General features: G+C 34.7%; 1 protein-coding gene across 10 annotated transcripts in view; it reads left to right on the top strand.

Moving 5' to 3' along the window:
• The window catches only part of RALGPS2 (Ral GEF with PH domain and SH3 binding motif 2), a 163,734-nt gene that overhangs the window by 126,266 nt on the left and 12,984 nt on the right, over positions 1–24,484 (top strand). For 3 of the 10 annotated variants that reach the window (XM_086343613.1, XM_086343619.1, XM_086343614.1), the window contains 9 exons: positions 1,041–1,178; positions 2,369–2,459; positions 7,190–7,257; positions 8,610–8,745; positions 9,521–9,672; positions 13,445–13,499; positions 16,987–17,064; positions 18,611–18,716; positions 19,251–19,343. In XM_086343613.1, the coding sequence (XP_086199739.1) occupies positions 1,041–1,178; positions 2,369–2,459; positions 7,190–7,257; positions 8,610–8,745; positions 9,521–9,672; positions 13,445–13,499; positions 16,987–17,064; positions 18,611–18,716; positions 19,251–19,343 (917 nt within the window). Of the gene's footprint in view, positions 1–1,040; positions 1,179–2,368; positions 2,460–4,450; positions 4,555–5,084; positions 5,167–7,189; positions 7,258–8,609; positions 8,746–9,520; positions 9,673–13,444; positions 13,500–16,986; positions 17,065–18,610; positions 18,717–19,250; positions 19,344–23,059; positions 23,826–24,484 lie in introns of those variants that run through there. The other 7 variants (XM_086343620.1, XM_086343615.1, XM_086343616.1 and 4 more) reach the window with 5 other exon arrangements.

The following is a 24,484-nucleotide window of genomic DNA, read 5'->3' as shown; positions in this document are numbered from 1 at the left end:
GAATGAGACAGTTTTCAAAGTAATTAAGAATCAAGACTTCTCTGGTCCTCCCAAGGTTAAGAAACTCTCTTCCAAGGTGGAGCGGGAGGAGAGCACAGGTTCCATCCCTGGTTGAGGAGCTGGGATCTCATGTGTTATGGGGACAGCTGGGCCCGAGCGCTCTGGAGTCTACACACCTCAGCGAAGAGCCTGTGTGCCACAACCCAGACCCAGTGCGGCCAAATAAATAAATATTTAAAAGGAAAAAAAAAAGTAAGGCTCATGTGATAGTTACCCACTCGAGGCAAGCATGTATAGAACTAATATTAAGTTAACTGCCCCATGGAAGTGGAAGGGAAGTGGTTAGGCTGGCTAACTTAAAACTTCTTCAGGCTGTACCACAACTTGAAAAATAGGTACTAGTGTATAGACATAAAAACCAAGGTTTGGAAATTAGAATAATTATCTTTATTTTATACAGAGGCAGAGCCAGTTCAGGAGCTTATCTTCTTTCCATTAAGACCCATGGGTAGGTAGGTATTGGAGTTTCTAACTTCAGCTTTAAGTCATGTCTGACCTGGATGCCACAGAAATCTAGGCCTTCAGTCCAGTTCAGTTCAGTCACTCAGTCATGTCCGACTCTTTGCGACCTCATGAATCGAAGCATGCCAAGCCTCCCTGTCCATCACCAACTCCCGGAGTTCACTCAGACTCACGTCCATCGAGTCGGTGATGCCATCCAGCCATCTCATCCTCTGTCGTCCCCTTCTCCTCCTGCCCCCAATCCCTCCCAGCATCAGAGTCTTTTCCAATGAGTCAACCCTTCGCATGAGGTGGCCAAAGTACTGGAGTTTCAGCTTTAGCATCATTCCTTCCAAAGAACACCCAGGACTGATCTTTAGAATGGACTGGTTGGATCTCCTTGCCTTAGTGGTCATGTTTTAACACAGTATTAATAATGAATATATTTTAAATAGGGCATATATTGAAATATAGCTATAAACAAACTATACTCATCCTAACAAGTAGAAAAACACTCATTTATCTTAATTTTGTTTCAGGTATCTATCTATCTGATTTAACATATATTGATTCAGCATATCCATCAACTGGCAGCATTCTAGAAAATGAGCAAAGATCAAACTTGATGAATAACATCCTTAGAATAATTTCTGATTTGCAGCAGTCCTGTGAATATGGTAAGTTTCTGGGAGTAATGCTGTAATTTATTTATAAAGGTTTGATTCATTTACACAGGTTGATGGCCACTTTTCACAGAGCAGGGTACATCATCCTAATGTAAAGGAAAATAATGATTATGTCACTGTCCAATGTTTAGCATCCTGTTTAAGATCTTGCTTTTAAGGAGTTCAAGTATTTCATATTTAAAATGCTAAGTTTTATCTTTTGCTCTTCTGTAATTTGTAGCAACTTTGCTAATGTAATTTTCACAATTATTTTCTATTCTTCTCATCTCATTTGATCTCCCTGATCTATTATGTAAATATTTCTTTTATTTTTCAGTTAGGGACTGAGCTGAGGCTGTTGTAGTAACAGTTGAGAAGCTTTCTTGAGTTCTATGTTGAGTAGATAACCAGTTTTGTCCAAGACGTATTTTATGGAAACACATATGTGAAAAGAACTTATGCAAGCCCAAATGATTAGAAAAAAAAAATTTATTGTTTTAAAGCATTTAAATGCTTTCAGTTTGATAGAAAATAGAGAGAGGTTTTTACAGCTATGTAATTTTAATGCTGTTTAAAAACAGTTTACAGTTTGTTGCTGTTTAACTTTAATTTCTTTTTTTTAATCCTTTTCTCAGTTTTTTTAACATAACATCAAATTGTAATGTTAAATCAGTCTTATTTGAAATTTCTAAGTAGGAGAGAAAAAAAACTACAAATGTGAGCCAGGCTTCTTTAAAAAAAAAAAAAAAAGAAACCCTAAACTGCCTTATATGTTGCACTTAGATGAGGTTTGACTATAAATTACAATGGTGGCTCTGATTTTCTTTTATGAAATTTCTCATATATGTGGGACTTCGTAAATGGAGGTGTTTTAATCTATACAAACAGCATGCAGCTGCAGTTTTCTAAATGACCTTCAGTTTTACATTAAATAACATTTACCTCAGCCACGTCCTTCTAGAGTTAATTTAAATTTTGGTGCCATGTGGCCTTCAGTTCAGTTCAGTCGCTCAGTTGTGTCCGACTCTTTGCGACCCCATGAATCGCAGCACGCCAGGCCTCCCTGTCCATCACCAACTCCCAGAGTTCACCCAAACTCATGTGGCCTTAATTTACCTTTAAATATATTTTTCTCAGCTTAACTTTAAAAATTTTGCCTGAGATGTACTTTATCAGATAATTATTTATCATGTTTTGCCTAGATATCCCCATGTTGCCTCACGTCCAAAAATACCTGAACTCTGTTCAGTATATAGAAGAACTGCAAAAGTTTGTGGAAGATGATAATTACAAGTAGGTTGGATCTTCAGAAGTGGTTTGTATAACTGTGTCTTGTCCTCTACCCTTTCATCTCTGTATTCAAACATCTAAATACTGCATCTTATCATGCAAATACAGTTGTGTATTTACAGTGGTAAAGTTACCTATTCATGTGAAGTTTTTAAATCAGTCACTTGATGTGACTGAGCCAGTATACAAGTACGTCATCTCTTCTTCTATTAAAAAGCATTGTATGTTTCTCAACTTGTTGAGAGCTGATGTTTGATAGTTCTAGTTTTACATTTCTTCCTTTCTTTCTCGATTGAAGCATTGAATCTTTATGGAAATGTATCTTTTAATAGACTGAAAAATTAATGAAGCAGTCCATGAATAGAAAAATTGCTCCTCTTTAAGGAAATTTTTAACACAGTTTTGAATTTGTTTTCAGTTATTTTTGTGTATTGACAGAATATTGAACCTTCTGGACTCTGAATTAATATTTGTCCAGTAGAACACCACACTTGTCCTTTCCTCTATTCAAGCAAGTCCTTCATTAAAGGTTTTCAAAACTTACTTTTAAAACAGCTGATATCCATATCTTTTTGCTTAACCATTCTCAGTCCTGCCCAACAGAAAAGGGATTTTTTCATTATTAACCCTTTTTATTTTTCTGGAGTCGGAAATGCAACCCACTCCAGTATTTTTGCCTGGAAATTTCCTTAGACAGAGGAGCCTGCTGGGCTACAGTCCATGGAGTCACAGAGTCAGACATGACTGAGCACACACACGTACATTCGCATTTATTTTTCAGTAGTGTGCTCTATATCATGACTACCAAGTTTTTGTTTTTTGGTTTTTTTTTTCCAAAAGATATAAGGATAAAGAGGCTATTTTTCTCTTGAGGCTTTTCATTTTCCTTGCAGCTTCATTTATTTTAAAAAAATTTTTTTGCTGTTTCTAAGCTTTCAAATTTAACTTTGTGTCTACCACAAATATATTTTCCAGTAAAAGGTTATACTTTAAATTTTTATCAAAGTGAAAGATAAGGTTATTTTTTAATATTAATGCATTATATACAAAAATTTTCTTATGCTGTGTGATAGTAATTATCAGCTTCTTTGTTCCATAAGTTTCAACATTTTTTAAAGAATTCTGGAGAACAGAATTGGTACCCATAATAAAAGGCTAGAAATTCCAGAAAACAACTGGAAATAACTTTTCTTCAAATATCAAATATATTAAGAAGCTCTGTACATATACTTAAAATGTATCTAAAGCTTTATTTATATTTGAAAACACTTTATTGTCATCTTCTCCACCATACTGTATTATTACCACTTTATCTTTCTGTATCAATTTTTGTTTTACGGAAAGATTTTATAGGGTAATTCATTGAAAATGTATGAGGTCAGTGCATCAGCTTTTTAATAATCTTGGCACTGTTTAACAGATCTGATGCCCTAGATTGTAAGTTTCTTGAGTGTGATGGTCTGTGTCATATTTATCACTTACTTCTCTCATCTCTCTACTGACATAGCATAAAACACTCATATTTTATCCAGTTGGGTACAGAAGATTATCTTAAAACTCAAAACATGAGTAAGTCATTATTAAAATTTCTGTGTCTGTCTCAAGAAATTTAATGGATTTTTTAAAAGTTAAAGTGTAACTCTTCAGTAGAAAGTGAAAGTCGCTCAGTCAAGTGGGAATCTCTGCGACCCCATGGACTATACAATCCATGAAATTCTCCAGGCCAGAATACTGAAGTGGGTAGCTCTTCCCTTATCCAGGGGAATCTTCCCAACCCAGGGATCGAACCCAGGTCTTCTGCATTGCAAGTGGATTCTTTACCAGCTGAGCCAACAGGGAAGCCGAAGCACATTGGAGTGGGTAGACTATCCCTTCTCCAGCTGATCTTCCTGACACAGGGATTGAACCAGGGTCTCCTGTGTTGCAGGTAGATTCTTTCCCAACTGAGCTATCAGGAAAGCCCCTTCAGTAGAAGTGAAGTCTAAGAAACTGTTGCATAAATACAGAGTATGGTGAATTTTAATGCTGAAAGGATAGAGTTAACTAAGCTCTTAAGTAGTTTTAGCTGTCTGTATCCTGGCATGAGAGCTTCATTTTGGTAAGAAAGTGGATGCTGTTACACTGATTTTTGTTTTCATGAGTAACTAGAACTTGAGCAGCCTTCCCATTATACTCATTGTGTGTTAGTCACTTAGTCGTGTCCAACTTTTGCAACCCTCTGGTCTGTAGCCCGTCAGGTTCCTCTGTCCATGGAATTCTCCAGGCAAGAATACTAGAGTGGATTGCCATTTCCATCTCCAAGGGATCTTCCTGACTGAGGGATTGAACCCAGGTCTCCTGCATTGCAGGCAGATTCTTTACCACCTGAGCTACAGGGAAGTCCCATTGTATTCATAAACAAATATTTATTCAGCTTTTGCTATAGGTGAATGCTAGCTGCTGGGATTACAAAATAAGTAATTACAAAATAGTTCAAAGAGTACTATACTAGAGATGTGCAGAGGATGCTATGGGAACATAGATGAGGGGAGACCCAGCTCAGCTTTAACTGGGAAAAGTGAAGAGAAAATAAACATGAGCAGCTTCAGGTGACCATCTTACCTTAGTCTGCATCTTAGCAGGTGAGTTGCTCCACATGAAGAGTTAAGAAAGGTGTTTCAGGGATGGAACCATCAGTGGAATCGGCTGGGGAACTCCAAGTCACTTGGTGGTATTGGAGAATCTTATGGGACGCTAAAGAAGATAGTGTTTTCCTAAAGATGCAGTTGTGTTGCATGAACCTACTGATTAAATGTGTTGAAAATCAGAGCATTTTAACATAAGAGCTATTAAGGTCGTAAGTTGGGAAAAGTGGATTTTATGATGAAAGATTTAAATAGAAATGACTTTTCATTTATCCATAAGCCTCTGTTGTTGGCAGCTTCATCTACATAGGCAGCCAGTATCAATATTACAAGTTACATGCATGTGTTTTAGTCAGGGTGAAAATCTTTCAAAGTTATTTCATTTTAATACTGAGCATAATATCTTCTGGAGAAGGAAATGGCAATCCACTCCAGTATTCTTGCCTGGAGAATCCCAAGGACAGAGGAGCCTGGTGGGCTGCTGTCTGTGGGGTCGTACAGAGTCGGACAGGACTGAAGCGACTTAGCAGCAGCAGCAGCGTGGTATCTTTTCTCAGTGAACCCGCATCACTGTTACATATAGTGTTTTGATGATGATATGGGCAACTGACACTGACTGCACTTTAAGTGCAGTTTAAGACGCTTCCACTTTTTATATTGCTGTCGGTTATCAGCCATTGTTAATAGCAGCGTGATTCTCCCGTAGCCTCCTTTCTGTTCCTTTCAGTTTTGGTTCTGTGTTAGGAAACTTTTCTGGACTGTGCTTCTGAAGGGGAGAGACACCCTGTCTGCTTTAGTCTCCATTATATTCCAGTGCTGAGAGAACTGTGCCTGACGCAAAACAAGAGTTCAGCGAAGGAAGATAGCATAGTCTGAAGCTCACATAAGTAGAGTCAGCTACCTGTAACAAGAAAAAGAGCAGAGAGTTCTGGTTAATCATACATCTGTTCAATACATGTATTTTACATGGTTAAGTAATTAGAGTACAATTATGTGTGATTTCTCCTTTAGGATATCAAAGAAATTGATAAAAAGTTAAGCACCTAGAATAGATTTATCATTATAATATCATTTGTATTGTGCAGTTTCATAAAAAATTCCAGTTGGTAGGATGCTGAAAAATAAAAAGTCTTCATTAATTTCCAGACAAATGTTTAATGATAATACAGAGTACACCAAAGTGTATTTCCTGGACTACACCAAAATATTTTCTACAACTGCTTTAGTATCCTATCTCCTGAAACCATTTCCACTGATAGGAATTATAACCTCTTTTTGCTGCAGAACTCAAAATTGATACATTTTCCTAAATGGAACTTGTGTGTGTGTGTGCTCAGTCGTGTCTGACTCTTGACCCCATAGACTGTAGCCTGCCAGGCTTCTCTGTCCATGGAATTTTCCAGGCAAGAATACTGGAGTGGGTTGCCATTTCCTTCTCCAAAGGATCTTCCTGATCCTGGGATTGAACCCAGGTCTGTTGTGTCTCCTGCATTGGCAGGCAGATTCTTTACCACTGAACCACCTTAATTTCCAACTAATAAACTCTGCCTTAGAAAGGGATTTATCAGGGATTTTGTAAACAGCCTTTTTATTTGTATAGATAGATCTTTCTTTTGATAATTTGAGTTGGTTTTTTGGATGGTTAGTTTTAAATAAGGTTTGTTTTGTTTTGTTTTAATTTTCAGTGCTACAGAGACCATTAGCCCATCCAATAAGGATTCTAGAAAGAATTTGCATAATTTAACTCAGTGTTGGAAATTTACTGAACTTACTTGCCTTGTATCAGTATAACTTCAGGTTAAATCACCAAATAGCTTTAAATGTGTTGAATTGTTCAGCAGTAATGAGGTTCTTGGGAGAGCTATCTCTGTTTTTGAATATGAGGTTTTGATGTTTTTCCCTCTCTTAATATTTCCTGGAATCACTGTAAGATCAGCTTTGTATGAAAGAGAAAGGGGGCTTAATTAAGATCACCCTTGAAGAAAAATATATAGTTGAGATTATTTTATAAAAAATGTTTTTAGGCTTTTGGTAGAAAAATATATGATTTTAATGTTATTTTGTCAAATATTAATCATTTTATGTGCTTTTTTCCTTTCTGAAATTCAGGCTTTCATTAAAGATAGAACCAGGAACAAGCACACCACGTTCTGCTGCTTCCAGGGAGGATTTAGTAGGTTAGTGCAGCTTTCTCTTGTTACTGAGTAATAAACCAGATAACCTAATAAGAAAGAAGGGATATATCCAAAGTGAGTAAATGCTTAGCACATTTTATTCTGCCTGCACAGTTTTATTTTTGGTATTAAAATACATCTTTTTCTATTTGGTTTTCCTGTTTTTTCATTAAAAAGTTGTCACATGTAGTTTTTCAGTAATATGCAAATAAATATGCCAAGTAATCAAGAGTAATAGATATAGCCAACAGAAAATAATAAGTAAGTGTTTATGAATTATCTGTTCTTTTTTCATTAAGCATACTGTAAGGGGCAGTGAGGGTTAATTATGTTAGAAATTTCTGTGGTCTAAGTGGAAAAATTTACTAATTTGAATAATTATAGGAGTCAATTTTAGTGGCTTAATTTTTTTTTTTTTAATTTCACTCTAATGCTGGACCAAGTACTCATAAGAATAGTCATAGTCTCTTAATTTATCTGTTGCATTACAATTGGGATTTATATGTATATAAATAATCTAAAAACGTAAAATTGAAGAGAATTTTTTAAAGAAATCATAGACAATACCTTGTTTAATATTCCAAATACAGACGTTGGCACTAAGCTTTGTATTATTATATATCCTAAAAATAATTGGAGACCCATCTAATAAGGTATGAAGGGAATGAGGGAGCAAAACCATGACAGTATCTACAGGGTCTGAGAGTGGTCCAAGCAGAGGAAATCGTTTCAGGCTATATCTATTGAAATTTGCTTTTCTTTTCATTCTTAAAGTGATATTTTGCTTGTAAAGCAACTGTAAACCAATAAAAAAATTTTTCAGTGTTATTTTGCAAATCTGTGTATTCTCAAGTTCCTTTTTTTTTTAATTTCCAGAAACTTGAGCAGTCAGTATAGATTTAAATTGTAACTTGAATCCTTGACCTACTCTACATATTCTGTATCTATGAAGAAGCTGAAACTAAGAGTGAAGCAGTCATGTGAAAATTAAACAAGCACTGAACTAGGATTCAGAAGACCTGAGGGTTTAGTCTAGGTTTCGTGTGTGATATGAGACCCTTACACTATCTCTTCTAATTACATTGCTTCCTCCATAAACAGACTACTTAGGGCAAGTAAAAGAGATAGAAATTAATAGATATTATTTGTTTTGAGGTTTTGTGTTTTATGACTCAGAAACTAAATATTTTTTATGTTCAGTCAATTAAATAGAATTCATATTACCTTAAATTAAACCAAAATTTTTATTTCATATCAAGGGATTACAAATAAAGCAATCTTTCTAAACCATTTAATAATTTCTGTCTGTATCTCTTTGTGTCTCTGTCTCTCTCTTTTTTAATTTAACCCTTAAGGTCCTGAAGTAGGAGCATCTCCACAAAGTGGAAGAAAAAGCATGGCAGCTGAAGGAGCCTTGCTACCACAGACACCACCGTCCCCTCGGAACTTGATTCAGCATGGACACAGGAAGTGCCATAGCTTGGGTTACAAGTCAGCACTTTGAATTTTATCTTTCAAATTTTTATGTATTTAGTTGGATTTATTTTCTACTTATTTTACTAGTTGGACAGAAAATAGTGTCCTTGCATAGTTTTATTTGTGTAAAGTAGTCTTTTTCTGATTTAGTAAACTATCTTGTTTGCATAAAGGCATTTATCTCTTCCTTACCTTAACTTGGAAATGAGCTTTTTCCAATAGTGCTTTCACATTTTGGGGAATAAAAATGAACATTACAGGTCGTCATCATAAATAAAATCAGGAAAGCAAACACTGTTTCCATTTTAAATTATAACTTATATCATTGCTTGTCTTAACCAAAACAAGTCACCATAAATAAAGCATATAAAAACTGTTCTTTTTATAACAAAATACAAAGAAAGGGAAACTGTCTTTTCGTTTAGCTTTACAAGATTGTTTCCTCAAAGTGGACCCCAGGTTCACCTTTGCCGTGATTTTTGTGGAAATTTAATAGACATTTTTCAAAAGCGAATGTGAAAATAATTTTTAATGAACCCAAGCATCAAGATTAAAGTATTTTCTGTTATATAGGTAGATATGGCCTGGTTTTCTAAAAAATTTTTCCCTGAACTGTTAGCTTGAGGCTTTCATGGTAAAATCTGTGTGTTCATTAGTATGAGAGTTCAGAAGTAAGTTCAGGATAGCAGGTACATCTTTTATATCCTGAATCTTTATGTAAGAGTATCTTTTATATCCTGAATTAGTAACAGTAATGAAAGATATGAAAAATATTTCTCTTTGTTTCCAGTTTCATTCATAAAATGAACACAGCAGAGTTTAAGAGTGCAACGTTCCCAAATGCAGGGCCAAGACATCTGTTAGATGATAGCGTCATGGAGCCCCATGCACCATCTCGAGGCCAAGCTGAAAGCTCTACTCTTTCTAGTGGAATATCAATAGGTGAGAAATAATTCTCTGAGAGAGTTCCAACTTATGTAAAATAAGACTTCTAACAAAACTCAGCTGGAAAAGCATGATTAACCCCACTACAGGTAGAAAAAGTAATTGATAAAAGCTAAGTAGCAAAGTGTGGATATAAGATCATATTACTAGTAGCCGCAAAAATTAATAATTCATGATGGTTTGAAAAGTGCTTGATGTTTTTGACTTCAAAAGGGGAAGCATTCAAGGAATGGTGGGGAAGAAAACAGGCACTGGTTGAATTGGTTACTGCATGTAGTTGGAATGCAGGAATGAGGAAAGGGGCAGATGAGTTATGATTCTCAGGTTTTTTTTAGATTAAGCAGCTAGTTAGATGGTGGTGCTGTTACTTAGGCAGAGAACATTATAACAGCAGCCATTTGTAGGTATTGAGGTATTTGTAAAGGGTGACTAGGTTTGGGGAATTAAGAATTCCATTTTGGACGTGTTTGGACCATAGGGAGTTGTCAGGTAGGTAATCGAATGTATGAATCTGAAGCTTAAGGAGGTAAAGTCACATTTATAGATACAGGTATAAGAATTAGCATATTTGTAGTATTTCAAGCCATGAGACCAGATAAGGTCACCAAGGGCAAGGATATAAATAAATAAGAGTAGACATGCTAACATTTGGAGGTGTCATTTTTTTTAAATGGTCAGCCATCAAAGGAAACTACAAATGAGGAACCACTGAAGTAGGGAGAAAAACAGTGTGGTATCACAAAAGCCCAGTAGAGGAAGGATCTCTGAAGGGAGGGATGTGCTGAACGTATCCATTCAAGTGCACAAAAGAGAAAACAAGAGGAGAACAGGAGTTGATCACTGAATTTGGCAAGATAAAAGGCACTTGGTGACCTTGACTAGATTTGCTTTATAGAATACTGTGGGCAAAGCCCTGGCTGGAGTAGATTGGAGAATGAGAGGTAAGAAAATAGAGATAGCTATTATGAAGAAAACCAGGACTGGAAAAGAACGTGAAGTTAAGAAGAATTTGTTTGTTTTTACTTCCTAAACTGTTATTTATTTTCTGAACCTTCTGCTGCTGCTACTGCTAAGTCGCTTCAGTCGTGTCCGACTCTGTGCAACCCCATAGATGGCAGCCCACCAGGCTCCCCCGTCCTTGGGATTCTCCAGGCAAGAACACTGGAGTGGGTTGCCATTTCCTTCTCCAGTGCATGAAAGTGGAAAGTGAAAATGAAAGGGAAGTCGCTCAGTCGTGTCCGACTCTTCGCGACCCCATGGACTGCAGCCTACCAGGCTCCTCCGTCCATGGGATTTTCCAGGCAAGAGTACTGGAGTGGGGTGCCATGACCTTCTCCGTCTGAACCTTCTAGCTGAGCATAATTTCTTTGGATAGTTAGGAAATCTCTATATGATGCTGTTTTTATTTAAAAAAAAAATAAAGGAGGAAAATGTCTTCTCTGATTAACTGCCAAGGTTGCTCAGGGGCTTAGTCTATTACTCTTAATATGATCATCTCAATATTGATGAACAATCAGTAGAAAGAAAGATAGTAGTTCATTTTCTTGAACATACTGACTTCTTTTAACCCTTGAGAGTTTCAAACCCTGACATTGCTTTGGAACTGGAAAGCTTCGTTCAGCAGTTTTAGTCCAGTATTCCCTTTTTATAAATGCAAATGATGACAAAATTTACAGAACAGAAGACAAGTTGGTCACCTGAAATATCTCTTCATTAATACTGTAAATTGCCTATATGCAAATACTAACCTCAATCTGAAAAATAGTACACAGAATAATTTTGCAAAAGAGAGAGGAAGAAGCTTTTTCTAGTTAAAAATGTGTTACAGTTCTGGAATCTAGCATGTTACTTTAAGCAAAAAAAAAAATAATTTTAAAAATTATAGTTCTCAATTTAGTATAAAATATTTGCCTTTTCTGTAATAGTTATCGTAAGTATTATAATGATGATTATTCTCTATTTGTGACTTTTACTTACCATAGATGTTCTTTTGGTTACCACAAGATAGTTATCTAATTATTTCATTCCATTACAGTTAATGTCTTATTTTAGAGAACTATCTTTTAGAACAAGAAGGGGCTAATTCAATTTTTGCCTTTGTATTTATTGTTTAATTATTCCAAGACTAAGTAGGTGAACAGTAAGGATTGTTGTATCCTTGTTTATAAATTAGGAACATTAGACATAAGCATTACTTTCCAGGGTGTTTGCTTTAAAACTTTAACATTCTAAAAAGAAAGTTTATAACCACAGCTGGTAGTTATTAATATACACACACAATTCATAATAACAAAAAGATATTTTCCTTAGCTGTAACTTTTACATACAATATTAATTTATGCCTTGGAGGCTCTGAGAAAGTACCCTGAAGAAATAACCAGTGCTTGGGACTGTGGCCTCTAACATTTTCTAACATAGCATATATGTCCTGGGTAACCCAGAATCCCAGAATAGTCTTGACCAGCTGAAGGAGGCATATCTACTTAAGATCCGTGCTTCTGGAAGAAACTTTTGTTTTCTACAAATAAGTCATACTGCTGCTGCTGCTGCTAAGTCGCTTCAGTCATGTCCGACTCTGTGAGACCCCAGAGACGGCAGCCCACCAGGCTCCCCCGTCCCTGGGATTCTCCAGGCAAGAACACTGGAGTGGGTTGCCATTTCCTTCTCCAATGCATGAAAGTGAAAAGTGAAAGTGAAGTCGCTCAGTCGTGTCCGACTCTTAGCAACCCCATGGACTACAGTCCACCAGGCTCCTCCGTCCATGGGATTCTCCAGGCAAGAGTACTGGAGTGGGGTGCCATACTAATTATGCTTAAATTTTCATTCTTTATCACATAATATTCTACACATCAAAAATAACATACAGGCCTCCAACTACCAACAGCAGATTGTCTCCAGTTTCTTATCTGAGCCATACAACCAGAAAATTATTTCAGTAACTGTTAGTACTTCCAAGGATGGGATATAACTTGTACCATTCTACATGCATGGAAGAGGTGTTAAATCCATCACACATAATGGGTTCCTTATAGTATTCAAGTTTGAGCCTCTCAAAGAACCCTGGTTGTAAAAGTCTGATAGATGACTCAATGTGATACACAAGGACAAATTAATTATTGATTAATTATCTTTAAAATAAATTTTAAATCAACCTACACTGTTTTGGACTCTCCAAGTTCTTTCCCCTCCAGTTAAGCTAATTTAAAACTTTCTATTGTAACTGATATTCTGGGTCTCTAAGAGAAAGTTTTTACATTGTTATGCTACTTTTTTTTTTCTTAAGGATTCCATCCTCTTCTGCCTTGCCTCTAAAGACAAAAGTTGCATTTCATTGAGCTTTTTATCCTTAGGATAGTAATGGGTTTTTAAAAAAAAAAATGCAAAAGGAAGTATACCATGAACCTCTAAGAAATTTGTAATTATATTGGTCTTAAATTATGACAAACCTTATAAGGAAAAATTGTGTGCTTATATGTGAACTTATATGTACTTATTCTCTGATGATAGAAAAAGTGTTTACTAATGTAATAAATTCAAGCCATAAGTATACATATAAAAATATTTTATGCTGTTTTGTTTCTTTGGGTAGATTTGTCAACTCTGTTCTAATATATTGCAAAATAAATCAAGCACAATGGTATTAGAATGAAGAATTGATATGTGAATGTTCACCAACAAATAATGTGAATAAGCACAGCTAGAGCACTTATTTTTTTAAAGTAAAATCTAATTATGATGTTTAAAAAAATAAGATAACTTTTGATTTTAGGTAGCAGTGATGGCTCTGAACTAAGTGAAGAGACCTCATGGCCTGCTTTTGAAAGGTAAGAAAAATTGTCCATTTAAACTGTTTTGAGTTTATTTTGTCCAAGTATATGATGTTTCCCATCATATACTTCATTGGTTCATTGGTAAAGAATCCGCCTGCCAATGCCGGAGATGTGGGTTCAATCCCTGGGTTGGGAAAATCCCCTGGAGAGGGATATGGCAACCCACTCCGGTATCCTTGCCTGGGAAATCCCACGGAGAGAGAGCCTGCCGGGCTACAGTCAACGGGCTCTCAAAAGAGTCGGACACAACTTGGGGACTAAACAACAACAACAAAGTATATGATAATCTGAATTTTAAGACATAATATTTATTACATACAAAAGGACTATTTAGGCTTCCTGCTGGTGGCAGAAATTAAAAGTTAATACTTAAGCCTAGAATTCAGTATTATCTCGTAAAGACATTGTATTTGGTGACTTGACACATATATTTGATTTTTAGTACATTTTAAATTGTAACTTAAAATTAATAATAATCAGGGCTTCCCTGGTGGCCCAGTGGTAAAGAATCTGCCTGCCAATGCAGGATACACAGGTTAGATCTCTGATCCGGAAGGATCCCACATGCCTCAGAGCAACTAAGCCTGTGCATTACAACTGCTGAGCCTGTGCTCTGGAGTCTGGTAGCCACAACTACTGAAGCCCACACACTCTAGAACCTAGTGCTCCACAGCCAGAGCAGTCACCACAATGAGAAGCCTGCGTACTGCAGCTGGAGAGGTGGCCCCCACTGTCCGCAGCTAGAGAAAAGCCTGCACAGCAACAAAGACCCAGCAGAGCCAAAAATAAATTTTTTAAAAAATAAGTAAAATATGAAAAAAATGACTTAAAAAAATAATAACCAATCATAGCTTACCTACTTTGATGTACAAAAGTAAAATCTTTTCCTTAAATTCTGGTTTATTTAAGTAATTTTAAGGTATTTAGTGAAATGATCAATTTCATTCTCTGCTAATTTATACATTTTAAATTATACTCTAAATAAGTAGATGAAAGTTTGAATTTAAATTGTTATTTATTAAAAGGTTCCACAAAGCACACAGACACATACTTAAATAATGTAAGTCATATTCTATTCTCTTTTCCTTGATGCTTTAATCTATAAAAGCTGTCATCTGCTTGCAGCAAATATGCTGTGTTGATCTTTCAGTATAAGATTTTTCTAAAAATGTAGGCAAGTAGAACAAATAATTGTTATTTAATAAATATCCATTAGAATTTTGCTGTCTTTGATCATTTTAGTTCTGCCATTGTCATACTAAAATATTTGAACCTTGAGCAAAATAATTGCTCCTATTGTGTATATACTAAGCAATAAGTTTCTGAGCAATCAGATTAGGTTGAATTTTGAATGTCACATTAAACTTGATGAAGTTGAAAATATTTAGTTACCTAACTCCTGCCAGTCACTTTTTTTAAAATATAGATTTATTTATTTTAATTGTAGGCTAATTACTTTACAATATTGTATTGGTTTTGCCATACATCGACATGAATCCATCACGGGTGTACACGTGTTCCCCATCCTGAACCCCCCTCCCACCTCCCTCCCCTTACCATCCCTCTGGGTCATCCCAGTGCACCAGCCCCAAGCATCCTGTATCATGCATCGAACCTGGACTGGCAATTCATTTCATATATGATATTATACATGTTTCGATGCCATTCTCCCAAATCATCCCACTCTCTCGCTCTCCCACAGAGTCCAAAAGACTGTTCTATACATCTGTATCTCTTTTGCTGTCTTGCTCACTTTTTAATAGAAGCAATTATACTCACTATACATCTGAAATTGAACTATACATATTTGAATTGGTCAATTTCATGGTGTTATTGGAAAATTAGGTCCCTGGAGAAGGAAATGGCAACCCACTCCAGTACTCTTGCCTGGAAAATCCCATCAGAGGAGCCTCATAGGCTACAGTCCATGGGGTCACAAAGAGTCAGACACGACTGAGTGACGACACACATTTGTTCTTGAAGCTTCGTGAAGATTCTCATCATGGTGATTAAGACTTTACTTGCATATCCAATATTTCAAAATACTTTTGAGCACTTCTAATTATCAGTGTTCTTAAGTTTTATTCTCTTTGTTTTGGGAAATTTTTAACAATTTGTTTTTACATATTATTTCTCTTCCAAGTTTTTATTTCAGTCTCTTTATTTGAGTTTGCCTGAAACAGGAAGATCACAAGAGTTGCCTCTGGCATTCTGTCTGTACAAATTGTTTTATTAGTTGTCTCCCTCTAGTAAGAACATGGTATCATCAGAAGTAGATTATAGTGTATTGTATTTAAATAAAAAATATTGATGAACAAAATTGTTTATCATGTGGCATGAGAAGTAATCAAGTAACCAGAATGGTGTTGTGTTAAATAATCTGTTCTTATTCCACCAGGTTACTTAAGGAAGATGGTATTTAAGTGTTAACCTTCACATCTCAAAATAGTATTTTTCTTTTGACAAATGTTTTGCTTTGCAGACATTTGCAGCCAAAAATATCTACTGTGCTTTTGCCAAGTTTAAATCAGTGGCTCTTTTGAACACTTTGAAATCAAATCAGTGCTGCCCAGCAAGATTCAAACATGAAATATTAAAAAGTGAATAAAGAATTGGGATTTAAAATACTGTTGTACTTGTGGATAATGAACTTTGAAAATAGACATCAAATATTTTGCCACTTAAGTTGCTAAAATAAAACTTTTTGTTTTAAATATCATTTATCAACAGTGCTGCTTTTGGCTTTTTCTAGGCAAAGAAATATCAGTGTTTCTGTGTGTATGTGTTTATTTCCTTTTTTAAGTATCACATGCTATTTTGGATGAAAATTAACTCATACCATTTTTTTTTAATCATTTACTGGCTTTCTCATGCATTGTAGTTGATGTGAAAATAAAATAAAGCCTCTATTTTTGTTCAGTTTATCTATTTTAGTAGTTTTTTTTTTTAGATTTAATATATAAAAGAAAAGAAAAGAAGATGTTTAGATCACATTAATTTTAAGTTTTTAGATCACATTGCTTTTAGGTATCTTCATAGGGACATATAATAAAAAATTATTATTCTATAAATCCAGGTACCATATATAAAGTGGAATCTAAGAACTGGAATATAAATAAAAGGATTTCAGGCTTTGTTTGGATATAAATACTTCTTTATTTTAGTAAATTTGTGAAAATGAATGTGTATATAAATACATGGTTTAAGAAGCAACCTCAAGTATTTATAGTCAATGGTAGAAGAAAATAATAATTTAAAATCTGTGCTGCATGCTTTTTTAAAAAAAAAGGAGCAATCATATACTATCCTTTTGTAGGATTTAGAAAGCTGTATTACATGAAGAAATTATTATGAAAGCTGTATTACACAAAGAAATTATTATGAAAGCTGTATTACACAAAAATTATTATACTGTTCTAGGTTATTGATGATGACTATGTAAATAAAAGTAATATATGCAATTTATAATGGAATCCAACAGGAACAGATTATACCATTCTCTCGGCCCGGTGACAAGAGTGGCACGAAATGGCTATCGAAGCCACATGAAGGCCAGCAGGTACAATCCCCCTGCATTCAGGGGTCACAGAACTCCCCTCTGGTGGTGGTGACTGGCTTTCATAGGTGTGGTCTCACATTACTTCTGTTCTTTCTCAGATAATTGGTTTCAAAGCTAAATTAAATGCCCATGAAAACTTTCTTTCCAAGATTTAATCTAGAGATAAATTTGAAGTATTCTTTCTGATCCACAGAGCTAATTGCTAAAATTTGCATCTTTATGTCACATTCTTTAAATAATCCAAATCAGTAGCTTTTTAACTGCACAGGTCTTTCTAACATTGCTGATTATTAGAGGAGCAGTGCAAAAACCCACTTGTTTTTCAAAGGCTGCAATCAAAGAATTTACTACATTCAGTTTGTCTTTTTTAAGGATTTTTCAGATTAACTGCAGGTCTGAATTTAAACAAGTCTGTTTTATGAAATAATATTTGTGTATTTAACTCATGTTCATTTGGTTATCTAGTTAATCCTGATCTCCTTCTGCACTACATTAGCTGCTGAAGAAAATAAAGATGGTAGATTGATTGGGGACTGGAGGTTAATGGTAGTGAATAATCAACCAATTCTCATGAGACAATGCAATAGCAAACATTTTAAAGTTAATTTTATGTCAGTTTAATAGTGTCTAATCTCCTTGGATATAAATAGCTCCAGCATGAAATTTCTGGTGGTTTCTAGGTTTTTAAGTCATTGAGAGCACCTAGACAATCAAAAAGAGATAAACTTCAGTTTTCATCACTGTTGTAGAAATTCTGCAGCTCACATCAAATCACTGGAGAATGACAGATTTTTTTTTTCATCAGTGTATATGTTTTAATTGACTCATAAAAATTGTTCTGTTCTTAACTGTAGGACCTTAAATGAGTTGGGGAAAGATATTTAAATGTTTGATTATTCTGTGATGGAAGCAATCTTGAGTTTTAGTTAATCCTTTCTTGCAGAGTTGTTAGGCTTTAATCACTTAGATGCACTGATGACATTAAAATGTCATTAAATTTTATTGCAGTAAGTTTGATTTTTTAATATGTTGTTAGTTGCCTTTTTTACTTCTGTCACCTATTTTGGAATTGAGCATGTATTTTCTTTTGCTTTTTTTCCTTTTTTGATTTTCTGATATTTTTATTTTGCGTTTTATATGCTTAAAAAGACTTTTAACATATAGAGTCCTCACCTTTCCTACCAGAACTTGAGTTTCTTCTGGGGAAAAAAAGGTATCAGCAGTGCTGCAGTATGACATGTTGAGAAGAAAAGTCTTGAATCCCTAATTTACTCTTTACTAAAGTGAATCACTGTATTCTTTCTGAATTATGCTTGTTCAGATATGCAGTAAAATGCGTTTTTTAACCATCTGCTGACTTTAATAACTGCCTGATTCATTTTGTGACAGCTTGTAAATTTCAGATCAGTAAACCTTTGTAATTGTCAGTGTCTTCTCATTCTTAAAAAAGTAGCAGTCTTAAAATTGAAAATAATTAAATTTTATTTAAATACCTACTTGATAATTACTCAAGTGCTTATATGTTCTTTTCTTTTCACTTTTATAGTTCTGCAGAATCAGAGGATTTGGCAGTACATTTATATCCAGGGGCTGTTACTATTCAAGGTGTTCTCAGGAGAAAAACTTTGTTAAAAGAAGGCAAGAAGCCAACAGTAAGAATTATTTTATATTTTAAAACATGTCTAAAAATAAGCAAATGAATAAGATCCTTAAAAAAATGAAGACAATTGAAATAAAACCAGCTATATAATACACTTGAAATAATTTAAAATATATTTTGCCTCACAATGTTATTTAAAGTGTTATTATACCTGCCACATATTAATAGATTTTGGTTAAATTATACACTTCAGGTATTTAAATCAATATGCTCCTGTACTTCTCTTTGCTCCCTAATATAGTTCTTGGAGAATCTTGAAAGTATATCCTGTTAAGGAGTATTTTTAGAAGGAATAGAAAATAGAGAAAACTCTAAAAAACAGAATTCAGCCAATTTTGTTTTGTCAGTCCTAAGTAGAATGTATCAAGTAGACGTGGTAAGAATATTTGAGATAAAGATTTCAGAAGTGATCAAACTCAAAGCTAAGGTGGTGGAAGTGAAGTGGAATGCCTCTTTGGCAATGAGGAACAGTGACTGAGAAGCCGGTAGCATTTGAGTAGTATATTCATGTGTCTGTCCTCTCCAGGTAGCATCTTGGACAAAATATTGGGCAGCTTTGTGTGGGACGCAGCTTTTCTACTATGCTGCCAAATCTCTAAAGGCTACAGAAAGAAAACATGTACGTATTCCTGTTCCAAGTCGTTAACAGTTTCACGGCCTCTATATGGTGGTAAGGAAAGTAGTCCTTATGGGATGTGAGGGTTTGGGGTTTTTTCCCCACTTTCTAACCCAAAAGTTCTTAGACTTTCTTTGTATGAGTATTGTAATGGAATTATTTTTGTTTAGTAACATGATCCTAAGAAAGGTCTTGGAATAACTTCCATATTCTGAAGTTCCTTTTTTGAATACTGTTTTTTCTTTGCAAATGTTAAAACTGCACCCTGCCATTATCTTATCTTCATGTCCAAGCCCTCCCAAACCTGGGGTTTTTTGTTTCAGAAAAAATGGTTGAAAACTGTTGCCTTGGAATGTCATTTCCTAATTTGTAAAGTATGAAAAATAGGACCAGCATCTGCAGTTCTTTCCACCTCAGTCTCTGATTGAGTGATTTTTCCAACAGTGAAGAGGAATAATAGTTACTAAGGTTACTATCGTCACCTTCTTGTGCTTGAAAGATGCCTCGAAAAACTCTTTTCTTGTAGAATCTTGCTATAAATGTAGAATCTTGCTATAAATCTTCTTTTGCATGCTGTCTGTCTTTGTATGCCAGTGATACACCATTTGAAAGGAAAATAATCTTCTGCTTTGCATTATCTCTTGGAGAGGAATTTATTTCTAAATTGTGTATTTTGAGGGTGGGGGGAATTAAGTGGTTTACCATATTGAGGAAAGGTAAGTAAGCCACTGAGAAAAAAAATTAAGTTCTTTTACTATTTATAAATTATCTAGTGATACTGTGTAATTCAGAAATGCCCCCTTTTTTTTTCTTTTTGGCAATTATCACTGTATGTTTTTTTTTTCCAACAATGGCTGGCTCTCAAAAACAATAACACATACATATTGCATGTATTTTAATATCAGGTATTACTTCACCAAAGTATTTGTTTTTTCCTTTTAGTGAGAAAATCCCTAGTTTGAAGTTTGGTTGGATGAGGCCAGTTATAAGTTCAACTTTAAACATTATCATTATACAGAGAAGCTTTTCTTTATTCTCACAGTTTTAGCCCTTTAATCAAACCAGGAATAGAGAAAAATACAGTTTTGGTTTACATAAATGTGGGAAATGCTGTAATAAGATAGCATCACCTGCCTTTCTTTATCAGCTGTACCCATACCCTATTACTGTCCTGAATTCATGTTACTCATTGCCTGGCTTTTCTTTAGAGTTTGCCACTTAGGTTTCCTTAAATGATACATTGTATCATTTTTTAATTGTGCCTAAAAGGCACCAACCTTTTTGTTCAGTATTATAAATGTCTAGATCTAATCCTCACATTAAAGTGAAGGATAGACTAGAATGCCCACATACCTGACAAAGCCACAGTTTAGTTTCACTAGAATGTTTTGCAAAGTAATTGCCTCTGGTTAGTATTCTGTACTCAAAGGAGGGGGAAAAAAAAGGTTAATATAGCTGAATTATAATCTTCAGATATAGTTAACTGTTCACTTAGCCACTTTGAGAGACTTGGCTAGATTTCACTTAGTTGACTATTACAAGGAAGTAAAATGTATAAAATTTTTTTTATTTTTTCCTAACTGTAATTAGAAGCCAAACTAGAGAATTGATAAAATAACTGAATTTGTTATCTAATACATATGTTAAGTATCTTTTTGTGTTTAGTATAGGTACTTACACAGCTAGTTTGGGTTTATAATTGTATGAAGTGATAAATAATGCATATGAAATGTTTAGATATTAGAGCCTAGTGGGCTGTGAGGGAGCCAGATTGAGTGCCAAGGAAATGGACTGTGTTCCTCATCTTTTCTAGTTTAAACTGTTAAGATTAAAAAAAAGAATTATAATAACAAAGCAGTATGGAGACAAGTCCATGTTTATATTTATCCAATTTTAGGATAGAAAAAGGGCACAGAACTAAAAGCAGTGGAGAAAAATGTTTTTAATCATTTTCAAACAAAAGTTAAAATGCACATTGAAAGAAAATATTGGCTATAGATAAGCAGTAGGTGTGGGATTAAAATATATAAACAGAGCATCACCTGTGTGGTGTTCTTGTCAAAAATTTAATCATGAGGACGCAATCAAATCCACATCATGGAACATTGTGTAAGACCACTGGCTTGGATTCTTAAGACCAAAATTTGACAGCTAGAGTAGAAAGAGGGATAGAAGGAATGTTCTAAATTAAGAGAAACTTGAAGAGTCTTGATAACTAAATGCAGTGTATGTACCTTGGTCTAATCTTGGAGGTAATTCTTTTAAGCTGTAAAGTTCATAATTAGGACAATCAAAGAAATTATAATAATGGACTTTATATGATTATGTCCATTAAATTTCTTAAATGTGAACCATTGTGATTATATAGTAATATCAGTATATTCTTAGAAGATACATGTTGAAATATTTAGGGTTCAATATTATGTCTGATGCTTACATTTAAATGTTCAAAGAGATCAAGCAAATGCAAAATGTAGATATATGGGTAATCCTTGTAGCATTCTTAGTAGTTTGAACTTTTTCAAAATTAAAAGCTGGAGGAGGAAAAAAGTCACTAATAAAAATATATGTGTTCCTATATGTAAATAAATGCAGGAGGAAGAAATGTGGAAACCTACACCTGTTTTATTGCTTTGTAAAGTATGAATTTTTTTTTTCTTTGCATGTGAGGAAAAGAGCAGACTTGGGAATAGACAAGAGAGGAGTATGACTTCTTAATGTTTTAAAATGAAAGCATTCACTGTAAAACTATTTATAATGAAAGTATATTCATTATAACTTTTAAAAGTTTGCAGATATCTTTGAACCTCTCTGCATCATAATGAGTGAATAAATACTGTTAGATAAGTTAAAAACAAAGTCTACACCCGAAAAAGAAGTCTGTAACATATGTAAAGACCTTCCGCAACTCAGTAAGGATAAAACAACAGTGGAAAGATGAAATAGGGAGATAAATAGAAAGTGAATATAAATGGTAAATGTACATGAAAAGGTGATGAACCTCACTAGCTATCAAAAAGGCAGATTAAAGAAATGCTTTTTTTTGACCATTAGGCAGAAATTTTAAAGATTGATAATGTAGCATTGGCCATGATGTAGGGAAACAGACTATGACCCAAAGCTGGCAGAAATTTAAATTGGTACTTTTTGTGGTGGACAGTCCTACTCAGCATTTAACTTAATAATAACCAGTGATTCTTTATCTGAAAATCTGTTCTTTGAAAATCATTAAGCTAATGCACAAAGATATCTATAGAAGAATATTCCTGTTCTATTTATAGTATCAGCAGTCTGCAAACACTGAAAATACTTATTATTAAGGAAATATGATGGGTAAAAACCACAAGTCAGAGTATAAGTATACCCCCATTTGTATATGAAAACCAACAACAACAAGAAGTCTTTGGTGTAATGCAGACAGAAAGGTCCAGAGGACTACACCCCAAAGGACGGTAAATTCTGGGAGCAGGATGAGGTTCAGCTGGTGGTCGAGGGCATTTGCACTCTGTGAATGGGCTTATATTGCTTGAGTTTTTATTATTATTACTGAAAAAAAGCAATTTATGCAGAGGTTTTTGGGTCTAAGAAAAGATATTAGAAAATCATGCTGTATGCTTTGATATAAACTATAAAACTATCAGATAGCTATGTTTTGCCAGTTTGATTCTTCGCAGCATTGTTGTTGCTAAATCGTGTCCAACGGTTTTGCAATCCCATAGACTGTAGCCCTCCAGCCTCCTCTGTCTATTCCTTCTTCAAGGGATCTTCCTGACCCAAGGATTGAACCTGTGTCTCCTGCATTGGCAGGCCGATTCTTTACTGCTGAGCCACCAGGGAAGCCCTCTTCATCCTATTAAAGCTAGTTCCTAATTCCTTTGGCTTTCATTTTTGCTGTAACCATGTTGTTAAAAATAATGTGATATGTTCCTTCTTTTTCCCATTTCTTTAAAATTGTGAAATATATACATGCAGAAGAAGATATATTGTATATGTGTATATTTTAAAGAATAATAAATAAACACGTATATGACTCCACCCAGCATAAGAAGAATCATCCAAGTCTTCCCAGATAGCATCTTCTTCCTTATCAGCCATGATAAGGATCTTAGTTCCCCGACCAAAATCAGACCCATGACCCCTGCATTGCAAATGCAGAATCTTAACCACTGGATCACCAGGGAAGTCCATACTTTGTGATTTTAATGCATATACCCCGGATTATTAATGTTTGAAATAATTTTTTTCATGTTTACTAGCTATTTGTGTTTCTTCTATAAAATGCCTGGATAAATTATTTTGCTTATTGAATAATTTGTTTTCTTACTAATTGGTAAAAATTTCCTTATATATATTCTGGATACTTATTAGCAATTATGTATTACTAATATCTTCCAATTTGTTCAGTTTTTGTTTCACTCTCTTTGTGATCTTTTAGTGAATGGTTCTTAGTTTTAAAGTAATAAAATTTATCTTTTATGCTTAATACTTCCTGAGTCATATTTTTTAAATCCTTCTCTAACGTGAGTTCATCAAAATGTTCTGTATTTTCTACTAGTAAAGTTTTACAGTTTGCTTTAAAATCATTGACCCACTTGAAGTCAGAGGAGGGTATATGTGAGATGTGTTATGAAATAGGCATTCATTTTTATTTATCTGCCTGGAGAGGTTATTTTCCTGACACCATGTGTTGAACAGTCCGTTCTTACTTGGCTGGTCTGCAGAGCCCATGTTTGTCGTTTGAGTTGGCATCAGTATTCACAGATTGCTTTCCAGACTTCCATTGCCCTGTCAGTCTCTCCCTGTCCTAGTAACTCACAGTCTCAGTTACTATAGATCTGTAAGTCTTGTTGTGTAGCAAGGCAAGTCCTGCCTAATTCTTCAGGAGCATCTTGGCTGCTTCTGATCCTTTGTCTTACACACAAATTTCAGAATCAGCTTCTCAAGTTCCACATAAAACCCTACTGAATTTTTTATTGAAATGACACTAAATCTGTAGATCAATTAAGGGTGAATTGACATCTTTGCAACACTGAACCTTTTTCTTCATCTCATGGTATTTTTCTGTTGATTTAGGTCTTCTTGAATGTCTTTTGACTGTTATACTTTCCTGTATGTCTTTTGTTACATATATTCCTAGGTACCTT

Source organism: Bos grunniens, chromosome 16 (genome assembly GCF_055505025.1).
Source record: "Bos grunniens cultivar Pamir isolate PY7600 chromosome 16, Bosgru_T2T1.0, whole genome shotgun sequence".
Taxonomy (NCBI): domain Eukaryota; kingdom Metazoa; phylum Chordata; class Mammalia; order Artiodactyla; family Bovidae; genus Bos; species Bos grunniens.
This window is presented reverse-complemented; position numbering and strand designations above follow the sequence as displayed.